Here is a 20,756-nt window from a genome sequence, read left to right as displayed (position 1 = left end):
CGTCCGTATAATACGAAGGTTCATGCAGTACTAATTTATTTTATATACAGGTAAAATCAAACTGACCGTAATGGCCAGTCAGGGTCAACATTTAAATAGATAAGATTAAGATATATTACTAACATAGATAATAAGGATCGTACTAGACAACAACAAAAATGCTATTTTTAACATATTTCAGGCCTTGTAAGGGGAGGGGGGTAGGGCGGGTCGCCCCCAACTAGACCTTTCACAAGTCTAAAGCACCTCGCCTTCATGTAATAAATCTAGGTCCCTAGATTACTCTACTCAAAGTCTAATTATAGTTTCACTGACTCTATCTCTTGCCAAAACTCAAGGCTCTCAATCTTTAGCCAAAATCAAGGCTCTGGATACGTCCGTATAACACAACGTTTCATGTGGTACTAATTTATTTATATATACAGGTAAATCAAACTGACCGGATTGGCCGGTCAGGGTCACATTGAAATTGATAAGATATATTTATAACATGGATAATAAAGATTGTGATAAGCATTACATAGGGTTGAATGAAATCACATTTAAATTAAGTTATTCACTAGAACAATATTAACTAAATAAGCAGGGGCGGATACGGGGGGGCGGCAGGACCTTCGCACCCCCCTTACGGATTCAGGGGGGGCTTATCCCCCCCCCCCTCCTGAGATTTCAGAATAGCTCCTCAATAGCACTTAAGGGAACGAAACCCTAGTGCAAAACAGGAAAAATATCTATCTTAAAAACTTTTGTTCCTAAATCTGAATGTTTTTGTTCCGAAATAAATGTAGCATCCACCTCACTTAAATCCAGTATCCGCCCCTGTAAATAAGTCAAGACTCACCCTCTCCATTATCTAGCTGTTCCTGTTGATGTGGATAGTGGGAGGGATGGAGACTGGGAACAGCGTTATAACTTAACTTTCGTCCGGAAACGTATTTGTTTTCAAAATGTTTTGCACAGACAACACTAAATTTTCCCGGAGTCCAGAAACCTGGCCTTCCTGTGAAGTTACTCCACGTTTTTTTAAACTTTTCATCTTTAGGAAAAGAATGAAATCTTATCTTATATGTTTGATCCGTGTTACAATTTAACACTGAACAATACCTCATACTTGTTTATACTGAGAAATCATGTAACTGATCAAAACAGTGTACTGCATGTACACAATAACATACCAATACATGTTCACAATGTCATACCAATTATACCAATACAGGTGCCACCAGGGAGTAAGAAATAGAAGGGAGATATAACTGACGCGGTTTGCCCTACCATAAGATTATACATGCTTTACAGGCGAGTACTCCATTTGTATAAGAAGTATTTGTTTGATGTACATTTACTGCGTATACAATAACCTATTCTGAACATTTCATATACAAATGGAGAACTCGTCTGCAAAGCATGTATAATCATATGGTGGTGCGAACCGGGTCAGTTATATCTATCTCCCTTCTATTCCTTACTCCCTGGTGCCACCTGTTATTCTTTAGTATATATATTCGGAGGTTAAAATGTATTCAGAAAAATCAAAAAATTTGTTAAATTCAATATCAAAACCTAATTTAAGCACAATTCTATCTATTATTAAATATTTGGCTAGAAATTGATTTTATTCTATTTCAATAAATTACTTTTGTGACACTTTCAAATTGTTAAAATGTATAAATAAAAAAAATGTAGATTAAACTTTAAATCATGAAAACTTTTTGTGTATGTGTTTGTAACCTATAAATTTACATCCTTAAAGATGAATTTTTCATTCACTATTTTAAAGACTTAAACTGGCAATGAAAATACATCCTTTTTTCTTTCTATTTCATACTTTAACCAACGAAACCATGTACATCAAGGCTAACTACTAACTATTTGTATATATTTATGCATGAACCTGTGCGGAAGCAATATTCCTTTGTGATTCTTTTACTATAAAAGCAATTTATATTTCATGCAACAACATCTAAAGGTGATAATAAATCTGACAGATAAAAAAGTAAGTATTTTTTCCATCTTACTGTCTCTCAGAGTCTATAATTAAAAAGTTTTTTAGTGTTGAATATGATAGTATTGAATTAGAATACAAGTAATAAAAAGGATAAACACTGGAATGTCATAAATGGCATTTTGGTAAAATGAAAATTTCAAAATTTTAATAAAAAATAAATTATATTGAAAATGTCATACAATAAGAAATCTATTATGGAGCAGGTGTTGGGTTCATCAGTACTATATATAGTTGTACCAAATCATACTTATTCAGTTCATTTTTGTACTAGAAATTCAGGTAATATATCTACATTGAATATTACATTAAATCAATAATTTAAGAAATGTTTTCTTGAATAGAAAACACTTTAATAAAGTAGCATTGAAAGAAAATATTTGATTTGAAACAGCGCACTCCCGAGTCCATTAGCGCCTGCAGATCCAATCAGGGTTCAGTCATGTGCTTGTTGTCTATTCTAAACCAATAGAAATAGTATGGCGGTAACATCTATCTTTCTATCTATCTCATTATCCAATCAGAGTTATGAATCCTTTAATCAGCGCTATTAGTAAATGGAAATATATACTTTTGCGGTAACATCTATCTTTCTATCTATCTCATTATCCAATCAGAGTTATGAATCCTTTAATCAGCGCTATTAGTAAATGGAAATATATACTTCTACTGAAACTATAGTGAGCGGTTTTAAAGTGAAATTTTGTCAGGGTAATGCCGTAATATAAAACAAGATTTTTAGGATGTATCTTTTTACAGATTTTAAAGGATGGGAGAGGGTCTTTTTATAGATGAATCTGAGAATTGTAAATGCTTAGATGCTTAGATGAGAAAATTTCAAATTTTAAATTATTTAACTTCGTGTAAATAGCAAATTGGTAGTTATGAAATTTTTGTAAATTTAGGTTAAGTAGTTTATTTTTGTTCACAAATATTTTATTAAAAAGTTGTTGAATTTGTGAATATTTCATCTCACATATTACAAGTATTTGCAACCTTATTTAGAAAATATTTTCTTGACACATAAGGTATATTACATAAATATCACACTGGGCCGTAGTAAATTTGAATTCGAACAGGACCTGTCCAGTTCGTACCGGACTGCCAGATAACATCGTGTACTGATCCGATCATATGACCATATTCTGTACAGTACGTCACCCTAACGAGACTAACATTACGACAGGGGTCAATTTTCTTGGCATAGTCCCATCGGAGGGCTAACTATCACAACCCCCATGGCGCGTTCAGACTTTTTACAGTACCCGGCCTAATCCTAGGCCTATTTGACCGACCCCACTGGCTTAGTCCACCGTGATATGGACAGTTCTTTAAAACATTATGGTTTGAATAAAAATTAAGATTTTTAAAGTTTTAAAAAAATATTTCATTTTTATTTTTGCCAATACACTTGTATTCTGTCACGTTTAAATGATTTACATCAACAATAAATGCTGCAATATCATGTCTTAAAAAGTAAATAAATGACAATCAAACGTGAAAAATTAAAATTATTTTTAGTATAAAAGCTTAATCCTGTACAAGGCGAAGTTATTCACGGTTCAGCAAAGGTAAATCTTTTAAAAACAAATAGAAGATCAAATTTAAAAAGTTTGCAGTTTAATAAATTGTTTTATTGTGTATGTTCAAGGGCCATTACGATTTGAAAGTCGCAAAATTCTTTGATACATCTTGTAAAAATATAATTTATTCAAATTCAAAAAACTGTTAAATTCATGAACTTTTTATGAAAATGAAATTGGCAGTTTCAAGAAATTTTGGAAAATTCGTTGAAATTTCCCTAAAATCATTGTTCAAAAATTTTTAAACCCATAACACTGGCGAAAATTAATTCAATTTCTCAATCCATCAAATCGAATTTAAAATCTACTTTTTACCTTAACTTTATACCATAACAATCACACAAGTAGAACTAACAATGATAAAGGCTTCGAATTCTTTCATTTACCTTTTACATTTTTCAATTTTTATTTTCATTTTTAATTTACATATTACTTTTTCCATTTTCCATTTTCCATTTTACATTTTACATTGTACTTATTGCAATTTACATTTTACAGTTTAAATTTTACATGTTACATTTTACATGTTACATGTTACATTTTACAAATTACATTTCATCATTTTATATTTTACATTTTGCATTTTACATTTGTTTTATTACATTTTACATTTTACATTTTAAATGTTACATAAAAATAAAATTGTTTAGAGATTTTATCATAATAAAGACAGTTAAAAAGATCCTCTGCAAAATTCAAAATTTTAATACTTCAATCTTATTTTTTTATTAGATTTTTTTTTAGAAATATCCATCTTTTAAACCAATCAATATCCATCCATTGAAATACTTTAGTTGTTATTCACTCGGACCAACCATTTTCTGAAGTAAAACTGTTGAGAAATCAGGGCTTATAGATATGTTAATATCTTAGATTATCAATCTGTGTTGTATATACAAAATTATAATTATCATTTTTAACCTTTCTCAAGACTTACATTCAGGCAAGAAATCCCAAACTAATTTGAAACTAAGAAATACCTGTTGAATTATTCAAATGATCTTTTTACAGGCATTCTCCTCCCTCACATAAACTTTTACTCAAGTGTTTCTTTATCAAGATATTATATAAAGAAATCATCAAAAACGTTTAAAGAATATATTGTATCGAATCTTCAACTTTTTCATGCTTATAAATTATTACAAGAAGAAAACAAACATAATAATTGTTTACGTTTTCAAATATTTTTTATCGTTCATTTGTATAAAGAATTGAGTCTTGGCCACTTACTCTGATTTTCTAATATCATTATCTTTGCAACCAAATGCTACTTTATTAACTTATTTATGAATTTATAGAAATAAATATATTATATATAAATCCTGCCAGTTCTAGTCAAATATTTCAAAAAGAAATTGTTAAAAAAGTTGAAAAACTTTTTAGTCGTTGATAATCCCTAATATAGAGATACAAATTTTGAGGTTGAGAGGACTAATAAGTATTCTTAAGAAATTTTACTGTATGTTGTTTCTATATTTTTTTATATTCTAATACCCAATCAGGGCAGAAATGCTTATATAGTTTAATAGGTTAAATGTACAAGCAATATATGTAAAAATCATGTTGAAGATGTAGAACTCTGTGTGGGACAGAGGTTAGGGATAATTTACAGTTTGTATATTGATAAAGAGGCGTGACTAAGAGAAGAGTTAAGAGGCGGAAGTAGACTGGATTTGTCTGAAGAAGAAGATGAAACGTTATCAGAAAATGTACATGTGCATTGTTGTTGACTTTAAAAGTCAATATAATAAAATAAGAGATCTAAATGGATATTTCTAACATTTATTTAATAAAAACGAAAGTTTTGAAATAGTTTCCCAAGTGGGGTTAAAATTGGTTGGTTAAAAATGAATAAAGAAACTATAAATTGACAAACATCAGTAGCAACTTCATGTGAGCTATGTAGAACTTCATGTTGGTAGTGCAGATCAACTAGAACTGTAACAACAGGTTTCTACTCTCTCCAGGCTCTTGTAGGATATATAATCCCCAACAATATTTCCAGGTTCGATTAGTAAACTCTTTAGAGTTGAGATTTTCCTCTTGTGGAGGAGCGTTAGAACTCTTGGAACATCTTGATGGGCTGGATGTAAGCATCGTCTGCTGCTGCTTAAGTATCTATATTAACAACATGCAGGAGCCAGGGTAGCTCTCTGAGACTGAGTTGTGATCATCTCAAGAGTTTTTGGCTGACTGAGTACCAGGAGGTGTGGAGGGGTGAGGAGCGAGGGTTACATGTGTGTGCTTCATTGCGGAAATGGATCCTGTGTATACACCCATCTTGAGAATAAACATCGGCATTTGAGTCGGTACAATCGTCTTCCTTATATTTCGAATTTGTTTTAACAATTGTACATGCCAGAAGAGAGTAGAAAAGAGATTATTGAGGAGAGCTACCAAATAGATTAGAATTAGATACTAAGCCGAGAAGAGAAGCTTAAAGAAGAAGTAATCAAAATGTTTTAGGATAACTTTTTAGGAACAGATTGATGAATGGATACAAAAAGTAGTAATTGAACCAGCAAACAGTCCTTGGGTATCACCCTTAGTTCCAGTTAAGAAAAAGGACGGAAGGACAAGATTGGTCACAGATCTAAGGCTTTTTAATTCTGTGACATTCAAGGATGCTTAAACTTTGACGAATATTCAAGAAAGTGACACCTACAGTGCCTGCCACTGTACCCTGATTGAAGAAAGGAGAAGGTACTGCATGGTATTTATCAGTCTGTTTGGAACTTTTAGGTACATATGTATGCCTTTTGTCTTGTCCAATGCCAGAAGTGTGTGTAGCCGGATGTTGGATGTGGCTATGGTTCATTCACCATCAGATTACTGGTTTTCAGAACATCTAAACAAAGTGATACAAGCTCATACCAAGACAGGAATCAAATTACAATAAAGAAAAAGAAAACAATAATATTTTAATCGGAAACAGAATGAGACACAAGGTCACTCAAGGAGGGGTCTAGATTCTGGACAAATATTGTCAAGGGTATACAGAACTGATCACGCCCAACTAGCTGTCAAGAGATGTCCTTATTCCTGGGATATTATCGTGGTTTTAATCCCAGGTGCTTTGACCACCAGGACGAACTCTATGAAGAAAGCAGAAAAATTTGAGTGGTCTGATTATATGGAACGTGATTTTAAACAGTTGATAGCAGAGTTCAAATCTAGGAAAAGTCAAGCTTGTCCAGAAGCTGCTGTGGAAGAAAATGTAATCGTTATGAGAAGCACTACCCCTCAACCAAAGGTGAAATGTTAGCATAAGTTGAGTATGAAAAGGTGAAATGTTAGCATGAGTTGAGTATGAACAGGTCCCTTTTTAGTATATCCATAAGAAGGGATTAGAAAATGTGAATACAGAAGCGTTATCTCGAGCAATGAACCTACTGCAGAAGAAAATGCAGAATACCAGATAGACAACATAGTGGGAAAGCTCAAGATCATATTCACTACAGACCTGGATGGGGACCCTGCAGAAATAGCTAAGAAAGGCGGAGGTTTGCCGGATATCCGCCTGCAGTATACACAGCATGAGCCCAGAGACGAGCTATGAGATTATTGATGAGAACGAGTTAAAGTAACTTCAAGAAACAGATGAGGTATGGAAAGAAGTGATCAAGTGGGTATTGGATGGCAAAGTATCAAAGTTATTGGAAGTAAGGGGCAAAGTGCAGGAAGTGCTAACATTGAGACAATTATTTAATCCCTGGTTATTTGTGATGCATAATGCCGTTTTATGCTACAACAGACACACTGATCCAGCCAAACCTTTTGATGCTCTACATATTTGTAGGCTGGAAATGAAATTAAAGGAAGAATTCCAAACCTGTCATGAGGGTATGGCCGCTGGACATCGAGGGATTAACAGAACGTTAGACAAATTCCAGAGACGTTCTTTGTTCTTTCCACATGTGATAAAATCAGAAGACAGGTGGAACATTGTGACTAAGGATGTTAACGCTTTCATTTTTTTTTTTAACAATCGTTTCGTTATGAAAACAATGACAAAAAATTGAAAACAAAATGATCGTTTTAAAACCTATTGTTTTTTTTAAAGTTTGTTTTTCCAAAATGTTCGTTTTTAAAAGATCGTTTTTATAAAACTCAATGTTTCGTTAACAACAAACATTCGTTAATGATCGTTAATGACAACCCTTCATTAACAATCGTTAAGGAAGAGAGGAAACCGACCCGAAGGGCATCTGTACTTATCATTGAGTAGTTTTTTAGAAAATATCAAGAAGTTTTTAGATCCCCCACAACTCTTCAACTTCATGTAAGACGACATTTAATAAAATTGCATGTAATTTTTTATAAAATTCGTTGTTTCGTTAATGATCGTCGATAAAATTTTTTTTTCAAAAGCGATCGTTTTTTGAAAAAAAGGTGGAACATTGTGTTGTGACATATGTTTATCCAAAGAAAGAAGCATCAAGCAAAAGATGTGCCCCAACGTTCCAAGTACAGTGGGAAATGTAGGAGAAAAGGTTTTCATCGACTCAGTGACACTATCAGAAACAGTGAGGAAGGTTGACTATAAGAGTAGATCAATACTTCAATAAACCACAGGAATAGGAAGGAGATGGAGGTTAAAGGTGAAGAAAGGTTACCATGATGTATCAAGGGATTTCCAGCCTGAGTCCCCCCCCCCCCACTTCAATTTGTAATAAATGCATCATAATCTCTATATATCATGTTATCACATGTAGGCAAATCTATTCTAGTTTCTGACCATTCTATTGGTCAGTTTTATTTTTACCTGTAATATTAGACCTAAATATAGTTATTTGGATATAGACTCTGCCTATGGATGGTTTGATTAATCATTGATCGTTAGAGAAGACAGATTCAGAGAGATTTAAGTGTTGTAACCATATTCAGTTTTTTATATTTACTATGAATTCTAAAACACATCAAAATTAAAGGAGTCACAGAAGTTCCTTGTAAGATTTTGACTCCACTGGAGACCACCAGAGGGAATTCATTTTCACTGGAGGGGTTTGAAAAAATGCTTTTTACAATTTAAAACTTTACGCAGGGTGATTTACACTCATCACTGGAGGGATTCAGATATCTTTCCAGGGGGTTTATAATTTCACTGGAGGGATTCAGATATCCTTCCTATGGGTTTATAATTCCAGTGGAGGAATTCAGATACACTTCCTATGGGTTTATAATTCCACCACTGGAGGGATTCAGATATCTTTCCAGGGGATTTATAAATCCATTGGAGGGATTTAGATATCTTTCCAGGGGGTTTATAATTCCACTGGAGGGATTCAGATATCTTTCCAGGGGGTTTATAAATCCCCTGGAGGAATTAAGATATATATCCAGGGGGTTTATAATTCCACTGGAGGGATTCAGATATCTTTCCTGGGGGTTTATAAATCCCCTGGAGGAATTCAGATATCCTTCCTAGGGGTTTATAATTCCACTGGAGGGATTCAGATATCCTTCCTAGGGGTTTATAATTCCACTGGAATTCTAAACCACCTGCAGAAAGATAAAATTTGCACGCGTGTTTGTACTATACAGAAGTGTTCTGCATTGATTCTGCCTGGAGGCTGGAACTGGAATTAACTCACGCATTTTGAATTCAGAATTTCCAAGATTCTCCGCAATTATATATATATATAATTTCCCCCCTTTTTTCTATGAGTAAGTCATGTATTAATGAATACAGTATATATATATAAAAAAAGGGGGGAAATTTAAATGGACCCCTGACCCTTAAAGATTTAAAAAAAAATTGATGTCATATTAAAAAATACATATTTTTGATAACCTAATTTTATTCATTTTTAATTATTTTGAATGTTTTTCTTCCCTTAAAACTTATAAAATTACAACGAAGAAAAAAGCAGAGAAACTTCAAAAACGTACAATTTAAAATTTAATGTCTTTAAATGTACAAGAGAGGCCTTCTGATTTTAAATTTATGTTAGTGCGTGGAAAAGCTTAATTCAAATTGCGCAACATACATGCATTTTCTAATGTATTATTTTGTTAACGGCTAGGGAGGGGTCAGGGGAGGAAGGAAAAAACAAAAACAATTTCTCGTCCATGCCTCATTCTTCTCATTTTCTCCTCCGAGCCATCCTCAAAATCCTTGTCCATTATTACATTTCAAAAGTGTCCAATCCTAAACCTATTTTTAAAAATCTGGCTTTGTTAGGGCATAAAATATGGTTATTCTAAAGTATTGCAATGATTACAACATGTTAAGATCTTCAAATCCATGAGAATGATGTCAAACTTTATCCATGTGAAAATTGAATCTCTTCCTCTACATTACGTAAGCGAAGAGATTTAATGTTCATCTAGATAAAGATAAAGCTAACCTTTCCAATATGAAATGAATAGCAAAATATGTGATGTGTTATAGTGCATGCCTTTTATTTATGGAACTAATCGGAAAAAGACTGAAGTTTTATGAACTCGGAATAATTTGCGGTATTTTATAATAATGCGTGTGAAAAAGTGAAACATTTTGAAGTGCATAGAATTTATAAACTTTAATTCAGGGGTGCACCATGACCCCTCCCTGGATACGGGCCTGGGGAAGACTTATTTTATAATATTGTTCCAATCTAACTTGCATATGCAATGTTCCGGCCCTACTCCTTAACCTAAATTGCAATATTGTTTCTAATTTACACGGCACACGCATATAACTTTTCTAGTATTTTTTTTTGTTCTTAACTTGCTTTATATGTTCCTATTATTGACTATTGTTCCAAATTCATGTACAGTATGAATGACGTTTTTGCATAATGCGCAGGTGTATGTTTGCATTTGTTGTTCCTTGCTTAATAAACCTTCATGTGTTGATCATTATTTCATGTTTTACGAATTGCGTTCCTAGTCTTTTAAGTTTTGTTCCTAATTCATAGTTCTTCCATTTTTGTTCCTAACTTTTAATTTGCTTAATGTTCCTATTTTTTCCCTATACCTAACACTGTGTCGCTAGACCCTAAATCCCTGTCCTAAATCATTTATTTTTGTTCCTAATTTCTTCACAATCTTTTAATTGTTCCTTAGATTATGTATTTCATTTATTGTTCTTGTTCTTATGTTCTCAGTGCATGCATAAAATTCCTAGATTTTTCTGTTTTGCTTGTTTATAGTCAATGTTCCTCATTTGATGTTCCTAATCAAGTTCTTCCTTTTTTGTTCCTAACTCACCCAACATTAGTGTTATTGTATTGTTTCTTTTTTTTAATCCTAAATTGCTTAACTTACCTATTTTGTTCCTAATTGTAATTACCTATCTTCTTAACTATGATTTGATATACCAAGTTCTTTGTTTTTTTTTTATTTACTATCATAATTCCTTTCGATAATTTGAAAAAGGAGCACAAACCACTCCTGTAAGCCGAGTCCATTAGCGCATGATCCAATCAGGTTTTAGTCATTAGTTTGTTGTCTATTCTGAACAATAGAATTAATATGGCGGTAATATCTGTCTTTCTATCTATCTTATTATCCAATTAGAGATAAATCCTTATATCGGCCCCATCAGTAGATGGAAATATTTACTTCTACTGAAATAATAGTGATATTATTAATCAAATTAAGAACATTATTTTATTAAATTGGGAACATTTTTTGCCTCCAAATTTCAGGGGAGGCGTTGCCCCCTCCCCCGGTCCGTCAGGGGGTGCAAAGGTACCACCGCCCCCTTCTTGTGTACGCCCTGGCACATATGAAGAATAAATTGAACTAGTTCAAGCTGGCTTAATTAATTCTCTAGACGGATTGTATATCTATGACGGATTGTTTGTGGGAAATTTGGAGTAAAACCTAATTGGAATTTCCAACAGAGGATTTATTTTATAAAAGGAATTGTGAACGAAGCCTAGACTAGAAGCTCTTCATCATCTGAAGAGGCACATATAGTGTGTTATCTAAAAGATTACCGGAGTAATTTTTTTAAACTTTTTAAATGCTTTTTTAGATAATCAAAATTTAATAAACTAAATTAATCCACAATTCTGACCCCGGACTAACCAGAGTGAGAAGCATTCGGTTTCTTTTATTTGAAAAAAAAACGTGTTTTGGTCTATAATACAACATCCTTCAAACTTACGGATTTGTTTATTTTATACTTTTTCATTCAAAACGTATCCGATAATTAGTATTTAAGAAAAAAGGTTAAGAATTATGTGTAAGGGGTCAAATTGTAATCGGAGGTCACGGTTTTCTGAAATATTGACAGAATCGATAAATCCACGTGAATTCTGTTCAGTCAAACTAGGCGGGCATAAGAGTAGTGGTCTGCGTAGTTCATCTACTTATTGCAATTCAAAAATCTGGTTCCGGGATTTATAAAACATGTAAAAATAGATTTATTTTTTTTTATTTAGTCTTTAGGATTAGGTAAACCGTTTATTATGACGCTTAGAATAGATTATTAAATTATGATTATAAAAAAGGTCTTAAAATATGAAATCCACAGATAAAGGGACTGTATACGCAATTGGGATTGGTCCCTTTATTTAAAGATTAAAAGCAGGGAATGCCCGATTCCTAATAGAACCCTTTAAATATGAGCCCGAGCAAAATTAGGGAAGGTATCGTAGTTTAATCCCAGCTGAATTCTGTAAATCACAATCTAAGTTTCTCATAAAATCCGCAATTCACTTTTATAGAGAAATTACCAATTTTAAAATTTCATTTTAGAATATGTTCCTTTAAAGGGAGAGACGCCGGACATGGCAGTTAAACTGAAAGTGTATTATTGTAGAGAAACTTTAGGATTCATTTGATACCAATGAGACATTTTTAAGTTGTTCAATTTTTAAATAAGAGCATAAAGTCGTTTGTAATATTTCACAAGTTGTTTCAGTCAGCAGAAGAAACATTTATATGAACTATTTAATAATCCGGACAAAACATGAAAACAAATATTTTTTATATTAATTTGCTGTTAAGGGACATATTTCTTGAAAGAAATTATCGATGAAAGTCAAAATAGAATCGTAGAATCGAATATTTCATTATCATCATTACCTTTGCTATTTCTATAATTTTATTCACAGATTTCTTCAAAATGTCGTCTTCACAACTAAAATAAAAGAAACCTCCATGTCTAGTCTGTCTCTCCCTTGAATGAAGAAAAAATATAATTTTCTAATATTTCAGATGCCGGGAATTATTTGTTTGATACTACTAAGTCTACTGAGTAAGGTATATTCATATAAATATCAAAGTAAAAACGAATTGCAGCAAATATCTTAGAAACAGTTTTTATTCATATTTATTTGTTTTCTTTTGTAAATAAACATTCAAAAATTTCATTTTTTAATTAAAAGAAAAGAAAAAATTTGAAGTAACATTTTTTTTTGAAAAATATGGATTTACATTACATCCTGCATTTTGTGATAAATTGATAGAGAGTCTTTGTATTTTACCATATAGTTTATTTGATTAGGGTACACTTGGAGAGTTTATCCTGCCCAGTATAGATATTGATGATGAATTCTATGAGAGCTTTATATTTTACCAAATACAGGGTGTCCCAAAAAACATGGGAATTCAGTGACGAATTAGATATCGTCTTTGTTATGAATTAGCATTGTAATACCTAATTTCAATTATGTCTGCTAGAGTGTATTTTATGAAAAGGGCAAAAGACTGTAGAGATGTGTCTATAATGTCTCCGCAAGATGAACAGTGAAGACGGACAAGTTTACTCTGTTTGTATACTTTAATTTTCTTGTTTTACTAAGTACAACCGTATGCAGTCAAAACATAAACAAACAAAATGTGAACATAGCAGACGAAACTCTTACAGATTACAGCTTTCTCAGTAGGTATCACTATACTAAATAAAAGAATTATATGAAAAGACGATATCGAATTCGTCACTGAATTCCCATTTTTATTGGGACACCCTGTAGTTTACTTGATTAGGGTACACTTGGAGAGTTTATCCTGCCCAGTATAGATAGTGATGATGTATCCTATGAGAGCTTTGTTTTTTACCATATAGTTTATTTGATTAGGGTACACTTGGTGAGTTTATCCTGCCCAGTATAAATATTGATGATGTATCCTATGAGAGCTGTGGATATTGTGATGAAAGAAGTGACAGGGCTGGCTCACGAACTACTGCAACCTCTTTGAGGTAAAAATTCGTAAAAAAAAAAAAAATATTTTATTTTAAAATTTTATTTTAAGGGAGTTTATGACTAGAAACTTCATTAAAATCGCTGTCGATAGTGGTAAGTTTTAAACATTTAAAGGGAGTGTTCGTGAAAAATAAAAGCAAACCTACATTACAACGTTACAAGTCGGAATTTATTCAACGCGTTATTTCAAAACCTAGCAATGTTATCAAATGTCGGCTTCAAAACATATTTTTCAAACAAAACATTATTTACAAACAAACATTATTTTTACTTTAATAACAGTTGCAGATAAGAATTCAATTTGAATTATATTTATTGAAAAAATTAAAGAATATGTTTGATACTAATTAAATACTCTGAGTTTTAGATTGTAAACTGCAACAAAGGGATTTTCTTTATCACTTTTTTGGCGAACATTCTTTTCAAAAATGAAGAAAATATTTATTGTTTAACATTTGCAGGAGATGTTGCAGTCTATGAGAATCTTCCAAATGAAGAAATAGATACTGGACACAGCTGTAGAACTACAGCTCAAGCACAAAATGTGATGGCAAGGTTAAAATATACTTCAACAAACTGTAAAAGTAGCATGATCCGAGCCGGTACAATATGTACCGTATATACGTTTAGTCCTACTGTCCAGTCTGTGCTACCCAGTGTAAAGTCGACCTAACACGTTTATGCGCAAATTTAGCCTGTCAAGATCACAATGACTTTCAACCCTAAAAAGAATGTTTGCAGTTTGATAAATTTAAACAACCAAACATATTTCTAATGGATTCTCAAAATTGTAAATTTTAGGCCTTTAGCTAGCTCTCATTCATTTAGTAAGTTATTGGAGATACTACAGTGATAACCCCAAAACTCGGGAATGAAAGACGACCTTTCGACAAAAAATTGCTTTGAATAGGCCAATGAGCATTGGACATCGCTATTTTGTAGTGTAAAATACCTATTTTACTTAAATGGTGATTTAATAAGTGTCTAGTAAAACGATTTGCTTTGTAACAACACCATGAAATACACCTAAGTAATGTTAAAAAGCCGTCTTCCTATTTCAGAGTTTTCTGGCTATCACTGTATATAAAAAAGTTCTTCGCTTAAATATATATATATATATATGTATAGATGTATTTACAGGGTGTCCCACGAAACATGACATTTAATAAATAGTTATATTTAGTAAAACAAATCTTTGCAATTAATTATATTTTACTTTGAAATCAATTTTAATATAACATGACTCCCTTATAATATTTTTATTGATCTTTGGTATCAAACAACTGAACAAATAATGGAAAAAGACATTCTAAACTATTCACTAACTGTCATGTTTCATCGGACACCCTGTATATGTTCGCCATAGATGGCCAAAGGGTTGGGTAGTGGGTAATGGGTATAGACTAAATAATTTTGGCTTGTTTATTCCACGGGCAACGCAGGGCATTTTATATCCTGGCATTTGATAATATCTACCGTGTAATAAGATAGAAATTTATACTTCCTAAAATTAGATCTACAGTGATAACCAGAAAACTCTGAAATAGGAAGACGACTTCTAAACTCAAGTTAGAACTTAAACTAGTTTAATGATCATTCGAAATAGCAATTATACAGTGTAAATAGACACTTTTCACTTAAATTGTGCTTTGCTAATTTACTACAGTGAAACCCTTCATAACGAATACATCGAAAAAATTTATCAAATGTCGTCTTGACAATTTTTCAATGAGTTTTATACTACATTACGTAAATTTCAGTATTTGCGAAAATAAATAAATAGCCATGAATATGCGGGAACAGTTTTAAAGAGTTCATTTAATTAAAAAAACTAAATATCTGCAACATTCCATTATAAGAAAGTGAAGAATACGATACGAAAACGCTTAATTATTGCTATAATGTTGTCTTTCTATTCCATTATTTCTGGTTGTCACTGTATGTACAATCAACTTAGGACTAGGAAGCCGACATTTAAATAATCTTACGTGTTCGGTGTTTGATAAACCGGGTACAGGTTTGTCAGTAGTTCGAAAATAACTCTACAATTGCAATATAGCCATGAATATGCGGGAACAGTTTTAAAGAGTTCATTTAATTAAAAAAAACTAAATATCTGCAACATTCCATTATCAGAAAGTGAAGAATACGACATTTGATGAATTCTTTCGATGTATTCGTAATTAAGGGTTTCACTGTAGTAAAAATATTTGCTTTGTAACAACATTAAAACGCTTAATTATTGCTATAATGTTGTCTTTCTATTCCATTATTTCTGGTTATCACTGTATGTACAATTAACTTAGGAATAGGAAGCCGACATTTAAATAATCTTACGTGTTCGGTGTTTGATAAACCGGGTACAGGTTTGTCAGTAGTTCGAAAATAACTCTACAATTGCAATGTTTTATATAGATTGGACTGCTAAAACATACTTTGGATTCTAACACGCGTCCTCCTAATCCACAGTTGTATGGGTTCAACTACACATACAGGGTGTCCCACGAAACATGACAGTTGGTAAATAGTATGAAAATCGTCTTTCATAATCTTAATTAGATATTAAAGGCTTTTTGCAATTTATTTCGTTAAAAAAATCTTTTTCGGAAACATATTTTACTTTGAAACCAATTTTTCTACAACATGAGTCCCATATAGTAATTGTATTATTCTCTAATTGATATCAAACAACTTAAAAAATTATGGAAGAAGACATTCTAAACTATTCACCAACTGTCATGTTCCGTGGGACACCTTGTAAGTAATTTTAGATAAAATTTTGATTTATCTTTCTAAATGTCAGAGCACGAATGATACCAGGAACAGTAGATCTGGGTCCTACAGGGGTTCTATATATTGATGAAATACAGAATTCTATTGCAATTGCAGAAGTAGAACATATGCTTAGTGTGGACTTAGACGTCAGGTGAGGAAATAACATAAATTCTGTTTAACTTTAAAAGAACAAGAATAAATAAGCAATTAACATCTAAGCAAAAACTAATATTTAAGCTTTGATTAACTCTATGTTGTTGAAATATAACAGTATATACCACAATGTTGCAAAGATATAGGGATTAGAAAATTTGAGTTTGCATGGCAAGACCTCAATTCCTTTCTTTCTTTTTGTTTAAAAACATTTTTATTTATTTATTTATACATTCATTTATAATTTTTCATTCTTTTTTGTTGAGGTGATATATAAATACAAAAAAATTTAAATTTAAACTAAAAAAGGTTCCCTTTACAATAACTTTGAAAACTGCAATATACGAAATGTTTAGGGTTTGGGGAGGAACCAAAATATTTGGCAAATGCCACAAGTATGCCCGGAAAACATGTTCCACCAATGGTTATTCAACTGGTAGAAACAAGCTCGTAGCAAACTTTGCTGCAAGCAATGTCCTCTTGGAATGTATTTCTGGACAAATGCACCTAACATTCAACATGGATGTGAAAGTGTACAATGAGGTTCAAGATTCAACATATTCTCCTGTCCAAGTAGATAAACAAAATAATTGCGATTTGAACATTTTGGGAATTAAGATCGGTTCTATTAATGGAATGATTCAACGCTACGCCAACAAGTAAGAACAACAACACAAATATTTTAGTTTTGTAAAAGAACATTTGACGTAATTTTAGTGACCCTTTAATTAACAAGTGACAAGAAGGATTCACAACGGTACCCTTTACACAACAACATTTATCTTTTGTCAAGATTAAAACCGACTTTATACAGGGTGTCCCAATAAACATGGGAATTAAGAAACTGCTTGAATATCGTCTTTGATTTTCGATAATTGATAATTATGACATAACTTGCATTAAAAAGTTTGAAAGTCTAATGAGCTACCTTCTTTGTATCCTTAAAATTTACCGAGATAAACATTTAAACAGTTTTGTTGATTTTTAATAAACTGCAACTCAGACAAATTTCCTAATCGTTAAGTTTGAAGGTGAAGAAATGGCAGACCACATTTTGAAAATCCCGAGACTAGTAGTATATCGGTGTTAAATATTTTAAACCGATATACTAAAATAATTTACAAAAAAAAATCCTGCATGGAATAAAGACGATATAGATAAATTCCCATGTGCATTCTTCCTCTTTGTTACTCGTTGGTGAATCAGAATTAAAATCTAAAAATGGAGGCCGGTCACTTGAAATAATATCTACAGTCCTCTTTGACATATATTGTTTTAACCTTGATAACTGTAGTTACTACATACTTTGATATATATTGTTTTAACCTTGATAACTGTAGTTACTGCATACTTTGACATATATTGTTTTAACCCTGATAACTGTAGTTACTGCGTACTTTGACATATATTGTTTAAACCCTGATAACTGTAGTTACTACGTACTTTGACATATATTGTTTTAACCCTGATAACTGTAGTTACTATGTACTTTGACATATATTGTTTTAACCCTGATAACTCTAGTTACTGCGTACTTTGACATATATTGTTTAAACCCTGATAACTGTAGTTACTACGTACTTTGACATATATTGTTTTAACCCTGATAACTGTAATTACTACGTACTTTGACATATATTGTTTTAACCCTGACAACTGTAGTTACTATGTACTTTGACATATATTGTTTAACCTTGATAACTGTAGTTACTATGTACTTTGACATATATTGTTTTAACCCTGATAAATGTAGTTACTATGTACTTTGACATATATTGTTTTAACCCTGATAACTGTAGTTACTACGTAATTTTAGATATGTTCAAGCTGGGAACAAATTTTCTGAACTGCGAGGACCTAAACTAGTTGCTGAACTAGAGAATAAGCTAGGAGTTCAACTAGGTTCAACTGTATCGGTTAAGCTGAACCATCCAGATGGAACTCCTAGACTCTGCTCTGCTGGGTAAATAGATTTCAAATATCTAAATATCTACACTAGCTTGGGAACCCGGCGCTGCCCACTGCTTAATACTCATAGTAACTCACGCCGTTTACCCGCACTTGAACCATTTAACCGGACAACTAAATTTTCGTCCCACTCAACTTAGAATCTTAAAACCAAGTTGAGAACATTACTGTGGCTCTCCCGAGTTCACCAATCAAAATTCAAGGCAAATCCCTCCTGGGGTTCCTAAGTTATGATCGGACAAACAAACAGACAAAAAGAGATTGCAAGTTTATATACATAGATAGATGTATAGATAAAGTAGTAAACTCTGATAGTTTGTATGTCCGATCATAACTCGGACACCCATTTGGCGATTTGCCTCAAATTTTAATTGGTTTGAAAGGTTTAAATTGAGTAGGTTAAAATTAAAAGAGAAAACAAAGTTTAAAGCTATGTTCTCCAGCTAGTATACATGGTATATGCACATCTAGTAAAATATGAGATTTTGAGTTGTTAAACATTGTTAGAAATACAGCATTTTAAACAAAAAACTCAACGAAATTTTTTGATGTGCAAAAAATATATGCGAAAAAATGGTTGATCTTACAGTTGAGATATAAATAAATTACGAGCAAGCGCGAAACGCGCGTAAACCGCCCCTAATAGATTAAAAAGTTGCCTGATATTTAACAAACATTTTTTAGGAGAAAGAAAAGACAGGCATCTTGCAATAGAAAGACTTGTCCTGAAACTTTTACCAGGTATTTAGTAAATTGGAATTGAATAGTTGACATATACGTACTCAGATGTTATATCTTTGTAACCTGACGGTGTTGACATTATATACTTCAAACGTAGATTATTTTATCCTTAAGAATACATAGCTTGAAATATCGAACGGTTACGGTTTGCAAAGATCTATAGATGAGAAAATCAGAGTTTGTCGCAAAGACTTAAATCCTTGGTGCCGAATGGGACTAAAGTCAGAACGGTTGAACCGTGCAAGGTTATAATGCAAGGAACATCAATTGCAGTTGCGTATTGAAAACAGTTCTCTCTAGGCGGACTGTGTAAACAAGAATAGATGCATCAGTGTGTTCGTTTAGTATCCGAGGAGGTTATAAAAGCATTAAATTTTGATAATTTTGATAATTCACAAAATAGTTTCCTCTGACCACAATATTTCATTGATTTTTTTTTGTGAAAGATGGATCCAATGTCAGGCTGTGATATCCGTCTTGTTTTACATTACCGCCCAGAAACAGTACACTGCAGCACAAAAGATGCGCACACCTCTGAAATAACTTTCCTTGCATTATACCCTTGGTACCGTGAATCTAGGTAGCAAGCATTGCTCTCCATCTTATGAAGATCTACAAATAAATTTAACTCATCTTCGGTACCCAATAGTGGTTCTACTCAGCAGCAAAAACTTGAATGAATTGATCAAAATTTATCATAGGATAGAAAAGTGCATATCGTATAAAACAACCATCCCCTTAGCACTCGCCACACATTTTAATTTCTCAATTTTCTGTTGAATCTGATGTTGCAAACACTTCATTTTTAAAAAATAAAAAAATTCAAAAAATCTAATTTTAAAATGCATAGGTTTACACCATAGGGATTTGATAATTACAGCTAAAGATGCAAAAATTTAGTTTCTATTAAAATGAATATTTTTTACCATTTGCTGCTTAGGTTTAATTAAAAACACCCTATTTGAAAAAAAAATAATATAATGTTCAGAATTGGAGAGACTGAGATGTGTCAGAAGTTTATGGGCGTTAGCGTTCCTGATTGTAGTGTATTCGGAGCCAATGCAGTTCTGCATCAAAGAGACATCGGCTTAATTAAGATTTATTGGTGTTGGACTCCTAGAGTCTAACTCTTCAACTTCTTAAATCATGCAAGAGAAGCTTTCAAAATTCATTGATGCATTTAATTTATTGGACTTTTTAATGAGCTAAAACCATGTTTGTTAAAATTTTCGTAAATATACTTATTGAATTGGTTTCATTATTCAAACTTCTACCATCAAGTTATTTCATTAAAAGTTACAACTCGAGTCTGCAAGTCGTCTTCCTATAGGAGTTTTCTGGTTATCACTGTAGTTACGTAGTATGCACAATCTTGATATATCCTTTGGATTT

At 32.3% G+C, this 20,756-nt stretch overlaps 1 protein-coding gene across 2 annotated transcripts; it reads left to right on the top strand.

Annotated features, from left to right (window-relative positions):
* The first annotated feature begins 3,517 nt into the window (after positions 1-3,517).
* LOC111698170 (uncharacterized) lies at positions 3,518-20,622 on the top strand. Of its 2 annotated transcripts, XM_023468427.1 has the most exons (10): positions 3,518-3,573; positions 12,739-12,783; positions 13,602-13,723; positions 13,777-13,820; positions 14,189-14,282; positions 16,531-16,653; positions 17,012-17,314; positions 18,472-18,618; positions 19,308-19,364; positions 20,353-20,622. In XM_023468427.1, exons 2-10 carry the CDS (start codon positions 12,739-12,741, stop codon positions 20,489-20,491), a joined length of 1,074 nt encoding a protein of 357 aa, XP_023324195.1. In that variant the 5' UTR covers positions 3,518-3,573; the 3' UTR covers positions 20,492-20,622. The 2 variants fall into 2 exon arrangements, with proteins under 2 accessions (XP_023324195.1, XP_023324196.1); XM_023468428.1 differs by lacking the exon at positions 17,012-17,314.
* The last annotated feature ends 134 nt before the right edge of the window (positions 20,623-20,756 follow it).

This window comes from Eurytemora carolleeae, unplaced genomic scaffold (genome assembly GCF_000591075.1).
Source record: "Eurytemora carolleeae unplaced genomic scaffold, Eaff_2.0 scaffold21, whole genome shotgun sequence".
Classification (NCBI taxonomy): Eukaryota; Metazoa; Arthropoda; class Copepoda; order Calanoida; family Temoridae; genus Eurytemora; species Eurytemora carolleeae.
This window is presented reverse-complemented; position numbering and strand designations above follow the sequence as displayed.

Excerpts from the sequence above, each read along its gene's own strand:
- LOC111698170 (XM_023468427.1), top strand. The coding sequence starts at position 12,739 with ATGCCGGGAATTATTTGTTTGATACTACTAAGTCTACTGAGTAAG. Across the intron at positions 17,315-18,471 it reads ATTCAACGCTACGCCAACAA|ATATGTTCAAGCTGGGAACA; the intron begins GTAAGAACAACA and ends ACGTAATTTTAG. Across the intron at positions 19,365-20,352 it reads TGTCCTGAAACTTTTACCAG|AATTGGAGAGACTGAGATGT; the intron begins GTATTTAGTAAA and ends TATAATGTTCAG.